The following is a 13902-nucleotide window of genomic DNA, read 5'->3' on the forward strand; positions in this document are numbered from 1 at the left end:
CACATGCACACATCCTAATTTGTTTTGTTCCAGTTTCTCCATTTATCAAAACTGGAAATCCCAAGGGCTCTGCAGCTGGGCACTGTGACCTGGCCAGTGGAGCAGAGTCCCTTATGTTATGGAACAGTGTGGTACATGTCTTCAATTTCTGGGCCTGTGCATCTGCTTGCTTCCTGCCTGTGTTAGACACAGTGGGCCTTGAATAAATTGTCACACACAGGATTTTAGAAATCAATTAACCCTTGCCATTGCCTTGGACCATTGTTTTAATATATATCTATCTTTCCTATAAGCCAGTTCCCCAAAACTAACCTTTAAATAGCATTTTCTAACCATCAGTTACGTCAGAAAGGATAACTGCAATGTAACATGCTCTGACCCTCGACATTCCCTGGGTACCCTCTATACTGGGAATGGAAAACTTGTTAATTAGAGCTGGTTATGCAAGCTTTATGCAGACTGATTCATGTACATCAAGGGAAATCTCAGATGTCCCTTTAATGTAGCCTTCTGGATGTTTTTCTCTGTCTGAGCAACTCAGAGCAGTACACTGGGGCTGAAGATGTGGCTTCAAACACTGGTTCTGAGGTTACTTTGTCTGGGCCAGTGAAGATGATTTTTTTGTCACATTTAGCACTTTTGAATTAGCAGTAAGTTATGAGCAGGTGGTCTCATTTTGCATGAACAGTCATGGTTATATAAATTGTCACCTTCCCTCCCCCATGTAATTCAAACCTCTCTACTCTGGCTATTCCTTTTGTGAGCATTGGCTATACTCCTTTGTGATACATCTCATGGAGGGTAAGCACCTTGTCTATGCCCTTCACACTGAGATTCAGTGTGGGATTAGACTTCGTGTTTTGAGAGAGGGAGGGGAAGAGGGGAGGTTAACTCCTACATGTTACCTCAAATACTCAAGTGCCTTTGTCTTTTGAGACAACACGTAAAAAAAAATCCACAATCATTAGCTGTTCTTAAAAATAAGGACAGATTAAAATAAAGAAACTGTCTGTATAACATACATTCTCTGAATACAAAGCAAATAAGCAGATTCATAGAGTTAGTTGAGTTTTAGAGGACAATGAAAGTTATATCGTTAGAAAGTAATTTTGTTTGGCTTGCATCACAACGACATTCTGCTTTGTCCAGTGTTTCTCTCCCTTATAGGACTTGCTCTTCAAAGTCTTTAATCCCTAGTAATATCTCACCATTTTCCAAACAAAGATAAAGACATCATAAGGTTTTAGAAACTGCCCTCTTCTCCCTTCATTGAAGCCCTTTAACAGTAACTATCACCTGTACTAATTTGCTACTGCTACTTAATCTTACTTAAATTCAGTTTTCCATAGGTGACTGTTGCTGAATTGACAGAAGGTCTCTGTTTATCTAGGTCTCTCTTTAAAGTCATCAGCTTTAATTTTCCCTTCCCAGAGAATTTAAGTGTTACAATCTAGGTATGGGTGATTTAATACTGAAGTAACATGGAACCATGTAAGAGTTATCACACTGGGTCAGACCACAAGTCTGCCTACCCCTATAACCTGCATCTCACAGAAGCAGAAAAAAAATAGAGGAAGTGTATTTATACAGGATCTACACAGACTGATCTGTTCCTTTCCCCTCTTCCATTATAGTTTACAGCATTTAGGAAATTCTGTTTTGGAGGTTGCCACATTACTGCCAGATATAATTCCCACTGATGGACATATTCTGCATAAATTTGTCTAATCCTCTTCTGAACCTGGTTAAATTGTCAACCTCCATAATATCTGTGGCAATTAGTTCCACAGGTTAATTTCATGAAGTGTGAGAAAGCACTACCTTTTGTGTGTGTTAAACCTGTTTCTTAATAATCTCATTACATGTCTAGTTCTAGTACTGTGAGAGACAGTAAATAGTAAATCTCTATTTATTTTCTCCATACCATTCATTATTTTATAGATCTGTCTTATCTGCTCTTAGTTGTTTTTTCTCTAAGCCAAAAATTCCCAGTTTATTTAGTAGTTTCTTATACAGAAGCCTATCTACACCCCTGATCCTCCCTGTTGCCCTTTTCTGAAACTTTTATACCTCAATTACATCTTTTTGGAGAAAGGAGACCAGAACTACAGACAACATTGAAGGTGTTGGTGTACCAAGGATTTATGAAATGACAGAATGACATTTTCTGGGTTTTGTCAAATCCCTTCTTAATAATTCCTAATATCCTATTCACCCTTTTTCCTGCTGCTGAACACTGGTCTGATGTTCTCAGGGAACTATTCACAGTAGTTGCAAGAGTTTTCTGGAACAGTAACAACAACAGCCCATTGCACATATGCATGTCAAGTTTTTTCCCCTGTGCATCACTTTTCATATATCAATATTGAATTTTATCTGTCATTTTTATTACCCATTCATTCAATTCTATGAGACCCTTCTGCAGTTCTTTACAGAAGAATAAGTGCTTCCATTTTAATCATGAACCCTGTCATGTAAAACAATGTATAATGAAGAATTAATGCCAAACTTTGAGCAATTAAGAATAAAGATATTGTGGAGGGTTTGCACATAATGAAACATAAAATGTTTGTTCTCAGAAATGAAATCTAAAATACTGTACCATCAAATATTCAGTGGTTTAACTACAAAAGCATCAGTACTATATTCTATTATATATTATTCTGTGGATCAGATTATGCTCTGGCTTTATTGTGCAAGTGCTAGAGGCAAGAAGTAGCAAAGGACTTTCACCTGTTTTATCTCTGTATACAGGCACTAGCCACAGTCCCATTCTTTCTGCTCACCATGTATAATGACAGAAAGTCTAAAGCTCTTTTTGGACTCAGTAGTGCCAGAAGTGTGGTAACATTTTTTTAATAAAGGTAGTACTTTTATTTCTTCCACCACAGCTGCTAAGAAGATGCTAATAGGAGTAAAAACCCTTATCCAGAGAATATCTGACTCATCAGTAAGAACACTTTAGGAATTCTCAATGGTAAAGAACTGTATACATCTTCCCCAATATAAGCTGTTTCTAAAAAGCCACAGAAGATGTACTGAGGAAATTGTTTAATTTGTGCTTCTTTAGGCTTACTCAATTTGTGGATAAAGGAATTTGTGTGCTATGATGGTAGTCCTTTTGTTGCACTCAGCTGCAGATTGGAATCCAAAAAGAGGAAGAGGTAAAGGATAAGGAAATCATAGATATTGCATGATCCTCAGACTGCCAGATGCAATACAATAGCAGCTATGTATAAAAAATTGGGCAATAAATAAGCTTAAAGGAAGGCATTGGCTAAATTAAATTCAAGTAAAATCTACAGTAACAGGAAACATGGTGCATAAATTTAAATGATATTTTTTTTCTTTAAGTTTGTGAATTGCGCAAATTAGTAGAAACAGTAATGTAGTACTTTGCAGGTGTATAAGAACTTTTATTTGATCTTTTAAAGCCTTCTATTAATGCTGAGTGTATCAGCAATCATGCTTCTCAGAGAACTAACAAAATAATTAAACACATGCTTTCTAGGAAAGCACCCTTTTCAAAAGGCTAAGGAACCTGCATAGAATCTGGTTCTTCATATATGAAGATGATGTTTAATATGCATTATAAATAACCTGTGCAAGTCAACAAACACTGCAGTACTACTAGTGAGCTTGATGCAATTAGGGTCTTCCCTCCAGCAGTGGACTAGTAGTACTAGCTATTGATGTAATTGTTTATTAGCTTAGCAGGTCAAGGTCACTTATACACATTGCCTACAATCCTGCTGAAATCTCTTTCTTCCTTGGGGGCATAAATGCAATGAAGAAATTGCCTGTGAATCTCATTATTCTTGGTAGTGCTGCATTTTTAACTAGATGATAGTAGGAGATACTAAGGCTCTATCTAATATAATGTTAGCAATATTTTTATCATTTATGGAAGGCTGATAATAGCCGTTTGTGTGATATTTTCCTTTTATACAATAATACTGTAGTCAAAACAGCAAACATTTCATTAAGGCCCTTTCTACACATTAGATTTATGCCATGATTGACATGTTCATTCTGCATAAATGGCAAGGGTACTACATGTGCACCTGATAGAAGGTTCTATAAACTCACAAACCAGATATAAAAATGTTGTACGTATAATATAGAACATTTTTGTGGCTGGTTTGTACAGCCCTGTCAGTGGGTGACCTTATCTGTTGGCTTCTGATGGTGGACTTTGCTCCTTGAGGAGCTCCCCTCAAGTAACAGGAACGGGGGTGGATGTGGACTCCCTGCTCAGCTGCCTTTCTCCCAGGGGCCCTGTGCCACCATGACAATGCACCTTCTGCCTGACAAGCAGCAGCCTGCATAGCAGCACCATAGAATTGAACTCCCAGCTGTTGCTGGGAAGGCAGGGGTGCATGGCCAGCACAGGGCTCCCAGGAGAAAGGCAGAAAGGGAGGGGGCAAGGTGGATAGTGGGACTTGCCTTTCCAGTTTAAAAAGGTGGTCATCCTAATTATGATCCCATCAACCCCCATGGTGGATCATATCTCATGGCCCATGGTATTTTTAAATGAATATATACCAGGGGCATTAAATACAAATATTTAGACTAGAATTTCTAAAAGGACATAATATTTATGTCGTAATGTTTTGCTATCCATAAGTCTAAGAAAGTCATCTGTCAAATACTAATTCCGGCTTCATTTGTATAAGAAAAATGGCTTGTTTTGAAATGTGTTTCCTGTGGAATGAAAGTACCTATAGTTTGTTATTTTATCTGTACAGATCAATGTGGGAAAGGAATAATTGATTATTCCTCTGAGGAAATGGCGTTTCCTCTATTTCCTTTGCTTATCCATTTTAAAGCTACTATACTTTGAATTTTTTTATTAGACTTCAGTGGTTTTCATTGAGTCATCTTTTTCTCTTTGGTTAAACCTAGACATTATACTTGTGGTGCTTTTGCCAGTATAGAAAACAGTCTGTTTTCTCTCTACTGAACTCTTTTCAGAATGTTCTTAAAATTAAGAAGTTAAACCAGATTAATAAAGCAATTGATGCAAAAAAATGTACTACACAATACTCAATAAGTATTGATTCTTCACAAAGTAGGAAAACCAAATTTGAAATGAAGTGATTTTTCAATGGAACATGAAGTTTCAACAAACTGGATATCCTCATTTTTAATGATCATTTCTTTTTTGGAGTTCTGAAACAGACAATGATTCCCACATTGTCTTGTATAGATTTCCACACAATTTAATTGTCTTTGGTTTAGATGAGCTGATATATTTTTTCCAGGAAGTTGCTTTTATTTTGCCAAATGAAAAGAAAAAAAAATATTCTGAGTCATTATTGTACACTGTAGAACAGCTAACAGGATTTAAAATAAAGGCTAAATTCTGCCCTCAGACGGGAAGTCTACAAAGGGAGAGGACACTTAGAACCTTAATTCACCACTTGAGACTGCTTAGCACCTTGCAGGGTCAAACCTATTAAGAGTATGTGATTTTTGGCAGCAAGCAGGTCTATAAAAAGAAACACAAAAAGCACCCCACAGTCTGTTGCATTAGCCTGCAACATGAAATACTGCTGTGAGCTGACACAATTCCTTACCTAGAAGATGTCCCCAACAGTACTGCTGCATATGCACATTATGTTGGCTTGCTGGTCCGGTGGCAGAGTAGAGAAACAAATATTTTATTGAGATATTTTTAAAATTGTGAAAGGAAGTTGCACGTGCATAAGGAAAAAAAATATCAAATTGCAGTATTGTCAACTCTCATGATTTTGGTGTTATTCTTAAAATCTATGCTTTGGGAATATGAAAAACTTTGCTGTTTCAAACTAAAATAAAAAGGTATGTTTTTGACATGAACAATGCCAAAAATCATGGGAGTTGGCAATACTGTAATTGTGTAAAGCAGAACTGTTCAATTTCTGAGTGTCCAGGGGACAATCCCCCCAGGCTGTACAACCCCACCAGGCCTCATGATGTATTGCATAAGCCACCCCTACAATGTGGACAGTCTTCCTCCCTCCTGCTACACTTCACCATGCCATGCCATGTGCATCCTATCCTTTCACTGCACCATAGGTACTCCCCCCAATATTACACCATGCTGCATGCCTGTCTGGCTGCACTGCATCAGTGACCTGGGCTAAGAACAGACAGTCAAAAAGCCTGAGGCTTTTGATTGATTCTTTGCAGACTATTCAGTCTTTGCAGACTGAGACTGTATTGATTCAGTCTTTGCAGACTATTCTAAACTTCAGAAATTGAACCAATAAGCAAATGAACACACATTCACTTTTGATTCAGGAAATGCAGCTACATACCTGCAGTGGGGGGGGGGGGGGGGGGGGCAGTAGGCATGCCTACCAGACACTGCCAAAGGGGAGGAAGACAGAAGCCCTTCAAGACTTTTCCTCCCTCCCTGCTGGAGCAGAGAGGGTGTGGCCAGGCCACAGCCCATGCTCTGCCTGAATAGAGGGGGCCTGGGCAGGAGAAGTTGGTGGAATTGAATTCATAAAAGCTTGAACAAGAATAATTATTTCCTTTAAAAGCTATAAACTGAAGAACCATAAATACAGCATGGGTGGTATTTTTACTTACTCTTTCTGCTGCTCCTGAGGTCTCCTGGATTTGCAGTCCAGAATTACAGAAGCAGGACACTGCAGGGTTGCTTATCACTTCCTCTTCCTGCTTCCAGGTGTCGCTGGGATTTGTAGTCCACAGTCACAGCCAGCACTAAGTTTTAGCAGGGCAGGGAAGCTCTGTAGTAGGGGGAAGGTAAGTTTAACCTTCCTGCCTGGCCCCAGACCCCAGCTGGGGTTTTGCTGATTGGGGGGGGAGGCAATGAGACCAATGAGCCAGCCCTCACTACTTCAGCTAGATAACAAAGGGGCAGGGCCAGCTCTGCTCTCCGAAGCAGACAGCATAGCCCAGTCCAGGGCTGAAAAGCATGCTGGGGGACTATAATTTAACTTGAACCAGGAAGTGGTCTGGGACAGAAATTTCATAAACTGGTGTGACCTAAATCAGTTAAATGTGATCCTACATTCAAACTAGTTTCAGACACTTCTCCAGTATAGAGTTTATAAAATAATGCAAAATAACATAAGTATATCTTAAAATGTATATCATTCCCTTCATTTACGTGCATTAGGGCTTGTGAAGCTTTGCTCCCTGATTCAATTTGGCAGAGATTTGGCTTGATTCAGTGGCCAAATCTCCAAATCCAAATTGAATCAGGAGACCCTTTAATCTCTCCAAATAGAATCAGAAACCTCCAAATTGATTCGGAGAAATTTGGAAAGATTCAGAGATTTGGACATAGACACAGCTTTAATTGTTTTCTCTACATACCTCAAGGTAGCAGGCAGCTCATGAATGCTGGGATGGTGGGGCAGTTGGAGCAGCAGACCCAGAAGTAGACCATAAGTACTTCTCGTCCACTTCAGGATCCACTGGGGTGTGCACTGGGTCCCCTCCCCCACTCTGACTTGGTTACCGGTGCCAACTGGGTCTGAGGGGGTACCCGGGTTCCTCCATGGCTGAAGTATTTCTGGTCCACTTCCAGGTTCACTGCCAAGCATGCACGGGGGAGGGGGATCCCCCACACTCCTGTGGGATGCTCTATCCGCCCCACTATCACAGTGTTCATGAGCCATGTCTGGTACTTCAAGGTATGCAGAAAAAACATTCAAAGCTGTGTCTATGGCCGAATTGCTGATTCTCCTAATCAGCATCAAATCTTCAGATTCAGACTCAGCTAAATAAAATCGGGGACGGTGATCCGAATCAACAAATTGAATCACTTTCCCTCATTTAAAACAGCCTGTTTTTCACACCCCTGGCCTCAGAAGCATTGTTCTTTGAGTAAGAACTGTTGACATGCAAGAAACAAAATTTGAATTATATCACCTAAAGATTTTATTGTTTTTTGGTTGGTTTTCTTTGTTTGTTTGTTTGCTTTTTACAATTTTAACAATTTATTCTCATAAAATCCACATATGTTTCTTTCTGTCTCTTAGGTAACACAGCAAAAGTGTTTATTGATGTGCAGGATGAAAATGACCATGCTCCTGTCTTTACCAAAAAACTCTATATTGGAGGAGTGTCTGAAGATGCTAGAATGTTTGCTTCTGTGCTTAGAGTTAAGGTAAGAGTCATCTTATTTCAGTACATTTCACAGACCAAAGAAAAGAACATGTGCCCTAGATTGAATATCTACAGAAGGTTGCAGTAGATATTCCTCCAAATTACTTGAGCTGTTTAAGTTATCAAAACCCATGCTTCACTTGAACAGTGATTGTACAGATAGTAATTATCTGAGAAAAGAGCCCCCAAAACAAATTAAGGTTATAAATCAGGTATTACAATGTACTTCTTTATTGAGCCTGTGCCCAGGTGGCTGGTGGCAGTGCAGAGCTTGGGTGGGCTGCATTTGGGTGTGAGGGAGGGGGCCAGGTGTGGGGACTCCCTCACACGCACTTCTCCCTTTGCACACAGCCCTGGCAGGTAGTGGCAGTGGCAGCAGCAACAGGCAGGGGTGTTTAAGGAGCTCATGCCCAGCACAGGTGTTGCTGCTATGTGGAACGTGGCTCAGGCCAGTGCTGCACATTGTGGTGAGAGGCATAGCCTCTGCCAGGTAGTCTGTATCACCAGCACTCCCCACCATGCATGCACAGCCTCCACACTCATACTGCATGGCTGGGAAGCCCCAGACACTGGAGGCAGCTGCCTTCCCTGCCCTCAGGAGAAGGCATCTGGGGCTTCCCTCCTGTGCTGCTTATCCCCAGTGTTTGACTTTTAGTGTATGATTTAGTTTTTTTCTGGTTCTGGTTGGCACCCCCGAACCCCCACAAAGGAGTATTTCTGAGGGGCAAAGGGGGGGACTTCCAGTGGCAAAGGTCAGGGGTTAGACTTCTGGTCCCAAGATGGTGGGGCAACTGTCAAGGGGTGGGGCTGCCCATGCAGCCCTCAACACCTTAGCAAAACTCGTTCAGTGGCACTCTACCTAAAATAATTGCCTGCCTCTGGAATGTAGCAGAACTTAGACATTCCCTTCACCTCTTAATATTAGCTTTTTCCTAATTTTTTCCTCAAGCATTCTTATGAAGCAGAATGTTTATATTCACATAATGAAAGGAAAGCTTCTGTTCCAGTTCATGAAAATAATTTCAGATTCTTGTTTTGCATGCTATAAATTTGGAAAAGTCTATAATTAATTAATAGAATCATAGAAAAGAAGGGCTGGAAGAGACCTCATATGGCCATATTATCCAATCACCTGCTATGGTATAGGGTGAATAACTGTACAGAGCAGGGGTGCTCAACCTCCATCCCACAGGCCAAATGTGACCCACAGAACCTTAGAAACCAACCTGTGGAGCTCCCCACAAGTCAGGAAATTTGGTGGTGGGGGGCAGTGGCAGTACTGTCATCCTTCCCTGCTGCCAAAATCCCAAGCCCTGTGAGATAGGTAAAAGCCAGGCCATGACACTCCCTCCACATGGCCAGATTGGAGCCAGGACATGCCCCTTTCACTCTGCGTGGCTGGGTTGGGGCTGGGCTGTACCCCCTTTTTCTAACAAGGCTGAGCCATGCCCCCTTTCATCCAGAAGACCAGGTTGGGGCTGAGCCATTCCCCCTTCCTCCTGTGGGGCTGAGTCACAACCCCTCCTCTTGTTTAGCTGGTTCCACACCCCCATCCCCCTCAGCCAGGTTGAGGCCATGGACATGCCTTCTTCCTCCCATAGGGTCAGGACATACCCCCTCCACCCATGGGACTGGATAAGGGCCCTGTTAAGACCCATTCTCCCACACAGCTGGATGATGGCTATGCTACCCTCCCAATCCCATTCTGTATGGCTGGATGGGGCCACACCATGCATGCCCTCAGCACTGGATTGGGTCCACCCGCAAGATACAAAGATACAGCCTATGGAGGGACTGGGCACTGATCATCTGGCCTGCCAGACAAAAAGTTTGATTACCACTAGTATAGAGCAGATTTTTTTTAAAGTTAATTGTATTTGGGAGAGAAAAATACCAAACTCTTAAGTTTAAATAAAAGATACATTAAAACTGCTATGGTATAGGTCCTATGTAATAATATGTGGTTGTGCAAGCTTGGTTTACCAAAGCCAGTGCAAGTTTTTATCTTCTTTCATTTAATTAACCTCCACATGGTTTCTGTATTTTGTTTTACATAACTATCATGGAAAAGCCTAATATTTGCTGATTCTAGTTTATTTACAAGATGGCACAGAATTTGACCTTGCAAGAATGTTACCTTATTTTGACCTGGTGATTTATTTATAACACTGAAATCTAAAACAGAATGACAAAAGTTGATTAAAGATGTTCATTGTTTTCCTCAGGGTACTCCTTCATAACGTTAGGTCATAGTTATTAAAAAATTGGAAAACAGGTGAAAACTGTCAATCAAGAAGGGCTGTGTCCCTCTGCTGGACTGCTCTTGTGACATACAGTAGCTCTATAGTTGTTTTAAAGGGAACAGCTATGAATTTCCCTAAATTACAAGAGTAATCTCTGCAGTCTAAAAAGATATCTTAGTCTGCTTTTTGCCTGTCCTTCCCATTATAGGTATTGTATCCTGAACCAATGTACACCGCTCTCCAGTGATTTCTGTTTTTTTGGTGGCCATTGTTTCCTGCCAAAAATTAACCTTCAGCATTAATAAATTTGGAGAAATGTAACTGTTGTTTAATATGTATGTTTGCAGTGCTTCAGTCGTCTTAGAAATGGCACATCTTATCTAAAGTTAGAACTAATTTTAGATTAACATGGGTTAACCTGATCTATTGAATGCTTGTACTTATTGCAAACCACTCTTCACAGCCTTGGGTCTGTGCTGCTTTTACCTTCTCCCTCCCCTCCCCCCCAGCCTCCTGCCCCATGAAACTGACCAGCCTATTTTTAATCTATATTCCCACCCCTCCTCCACACAATTGCTATCCTCCCCCCACCCCCCAATTTACAAGGAGTGATGAATACTTGCATGTGACAGTCCTGACTCTGGTTTAGGAAGTTTAAACTCAACTGCCACTTAAACCAACAGTTCTGGGTTCCACAAGTGTGTTTGGTTTTTTTTTCACTCAGGGGTTGCCAAGGGTCTAAGACAATTTTCTCTGTACTTGTGCCCTGCCTAGTTCTGACTCACCTGATGAGTAGGCATAATTCAATATTTGATGGTACAAATACTTGTGTAGAACTCATAGATTATGCTTAGAATAGGATCAGGAAAAGTTATTCTTAAGTTATCAGTGTACCGTTTAGAAAAGTATGGAAGATAAGAAGGAGCTCCATGTTGAAAGGGAAGTTTCTAAATAATTGTAAAAGTCAGAACCATTCATAGTAAAAGAGTTAATAGCAATGAGAAGGAGCATTGTAAAGACAAGCTAACAGTCATCCAAAGGCTTCTGGTAAAGACTAATTCTAATGAGAAATTTAAATCAGCAAGACACAAATTATGGTACACTAGGGTGGAAATGATCTATCATTCGATACCTGCGGGATGCTTCCTAATGGAACATATAAATAAGGACATTATAAAATGAGTAATAAAATATAATGAATAAGAAAATATAGCTAAATTGAGATAGACATTTTTGAATGTAGCAGTTTCTAAATATATTTCTAAATTACAGCAATTGAAAGTTTTTCAGCCACAAGGTTTGAACGCTCAGTTTTGGGCAACTAAGGTCCCTGCCTGGCATTACATATAATATGTAATTGACTGGTTAATTGAACAATACATTTACACTGGCCACACATGCAAAGAAATTATCACACCATACACATTTCTATTCAACTATAAAAAGAGCCAACCAGCTACAAAGTTAGGTTTTGAAAATGTGTAACAACTCTATAGTGGTTTCTGTTTGGCTTTAATTTGTACCCATGGAAGGGTCCTAAGTTTTGTAGTATATCAAAATTTTAATTTATGAGCACAACAAACTGCACATCAATGAAGTCAGTTGTAATTGGTTGTTTATATATCTGAACCATGCAAAATGCACTTTAGACTTATAAATTAAAGATTTGGTATCAGTGAAATTGTAGACATGAGAAACTCTTAAATATTTGAACCTTAGACAAGCTTATGATACTGCTCTCTTGTCTTGGTTAATCCATCACACTGCTTACTTGCCTTGGTAATTTAAGAAAAGTAGTGAAGTCTCAAATTACCAAAACACATGGATTTAGGAGAGATTATAGTGTTGTAGCCATGATGGTCCAGGAAATATACAGGACATGAGGGTTCTTTTGTGACATTTTTTCATCAGACCAATTATATAGTCAGAAGAGCAGTTAGACTTTTAACTTTTAAAATTTGGATAGAAGGTTATTTGTGAGTAGAAAAGTGCAATGGGAAGGAGTAAAATTTAAAAGAAGAATACAAAATTTAAAGTTTTAGTATAAAATTATTTTATGTACAAGATCATATTAAATCCTGATTTTTACACAATAGAACTTGTACCGTATTTATTCAAAGGGGATCCTGATTTTCTACCACTAGACTCCAGGCATAGACATGTATAGTCATCAGTAAGGTGGATTTGGAAGTACATGAAAATGTCAGGCTTAAAAGGGAAGAGTGAATTTAGTGTGTTCTCATTCATGCCTTATGGTTACAGACTCAGAAAATGTGACCTGAAGGCAGGTAATAGATATACAAGTAAAATTAAAATACATGTAACACATACATATACAATTAAATGGTTTTACCCTACTCCCACAAAGATTAATGTCAAAATCCCCTTTCTTTCAGTAACAGCAGGCATGTAGTGAAATGAGACGTAGACTGTGGTATAAGAGAGCAAATAGTATTTGAAAATAACAATACATGCTAGTCTCTGACAATATTTCTATTTAACATAGAGATAATGAATAGGGGCTTTTTTGGTACAGTAAATCAAACCTACAAATTGGATCAGTGTGATTTATTATTTGATTTTAGCACTAACAGTCAACTTTTGAATGAGTGCTAATTAGCTCATTTTACTTTGTCTTCACTTGTATCTCCTTAGAACAAAAAGAAATTCCTTTATTAGTTCCTTATTAGATAAGTCCAATATAAAATCCAATTAGGGTGTTACAAAGCACTAATAAAATGAATTAGATAAAACTGTCTAATCACACTAGGCATTACATGGAGAGTCAAGGTGAGTAGAATTTAATGAATATTTCTTCCCATTCTGAATTTTTCAGAACCATAAAAAGTACTAATATAGCTTGAGGTATTATTTAATTTTTTTTTTCACTGAGAAGCTAGCTTCTGATTAAGATTTTAAGCAAAACTTCATTCATTTTTAGAACACATTAGTGGTTAAATTTCCTAAATTAAATGTCATTGGTTTTGAAAAGGGACTGATAAATATGCAATGGTTTTTATTAAAATATTCCCATTCTTTGTCCTACCAAGAAAAATATATGTATTAATAAATATAAATAAAAAGATCATTATAAATAGCTGTAACAGTATTTAAAATATAAAACTATTTAGTGTTGCTTACCTGAAATGAACAATATAGAACACAAACCCTTCCCCAACTCAGAGCTTCTAATTCTGAAATGAGAATCATTTTGTCTATTGCAGTCTGTTACCCTGGTTGTCATTGAAAATTGGTATTGGAAACAATTAAAATAAGGTAGGAACCACTATTACCACTCTTTCACTGGATATTTTAGGGCAGGGGGGGCAAAATATGGCCCATGGGCCAGATACAGCCCAACAAGGGACTATATCCAGCCTGTGGCAAGTTTCTTGGTCCCACTCAGCCCAGGCACAGAGGGGCAGTCCAGGCTGTGGTGCATGTGGCCATTCCTGCTATCCCCAGGTGTGTGGTGATGCAGGTGCGATGCAGAAACTAGACTCCACTTCCTGGCAGCCCCTGCAGTGGTGGC

The 13902-nt window shown here is 39.4% G+C and overlaps 1 protein-coding gene across 3 annotated transcripts in view; it reads left to right on the plus strand.

Annotated features, from left to right (window-relative positions):
* PCDH15 (protocadherin related 15) overlaps positions 1 to 13902 on the plus strand; it is a 904082-nt gene that overhangs the window by 770673 nt on the left and 119507 nt on the right. For all 3 annotated transcript variants that reach the window (XM_019538590.1, XM_019538589.1, XM_019538591.1), the window contains one exon: positions 8001 to 8128. In XM_019538590.1, coding sequence (XP_019394135.1) covers positions 8001 to 8128 — 128 coding nt within the window. The remainder of the gene's footprint in view (positions 1 to 8000; positions 8129 to 13902) is intronic.

The sequence above is a fragment of the Crocodylus porosus genome, unplaced genomic scaffold (assembly GCF_001723895.1).
Source record: "Crocodylus porosus isolate Cpor-Errol unplaced genomic scaffold, CroPor_comp1, whole genome shotgun sequence".
NCBI lineage: Eukaryota > Metazoa > Chordata > Crocodylia > Crocodylidae > Crocodylus > Crocodylus porosus.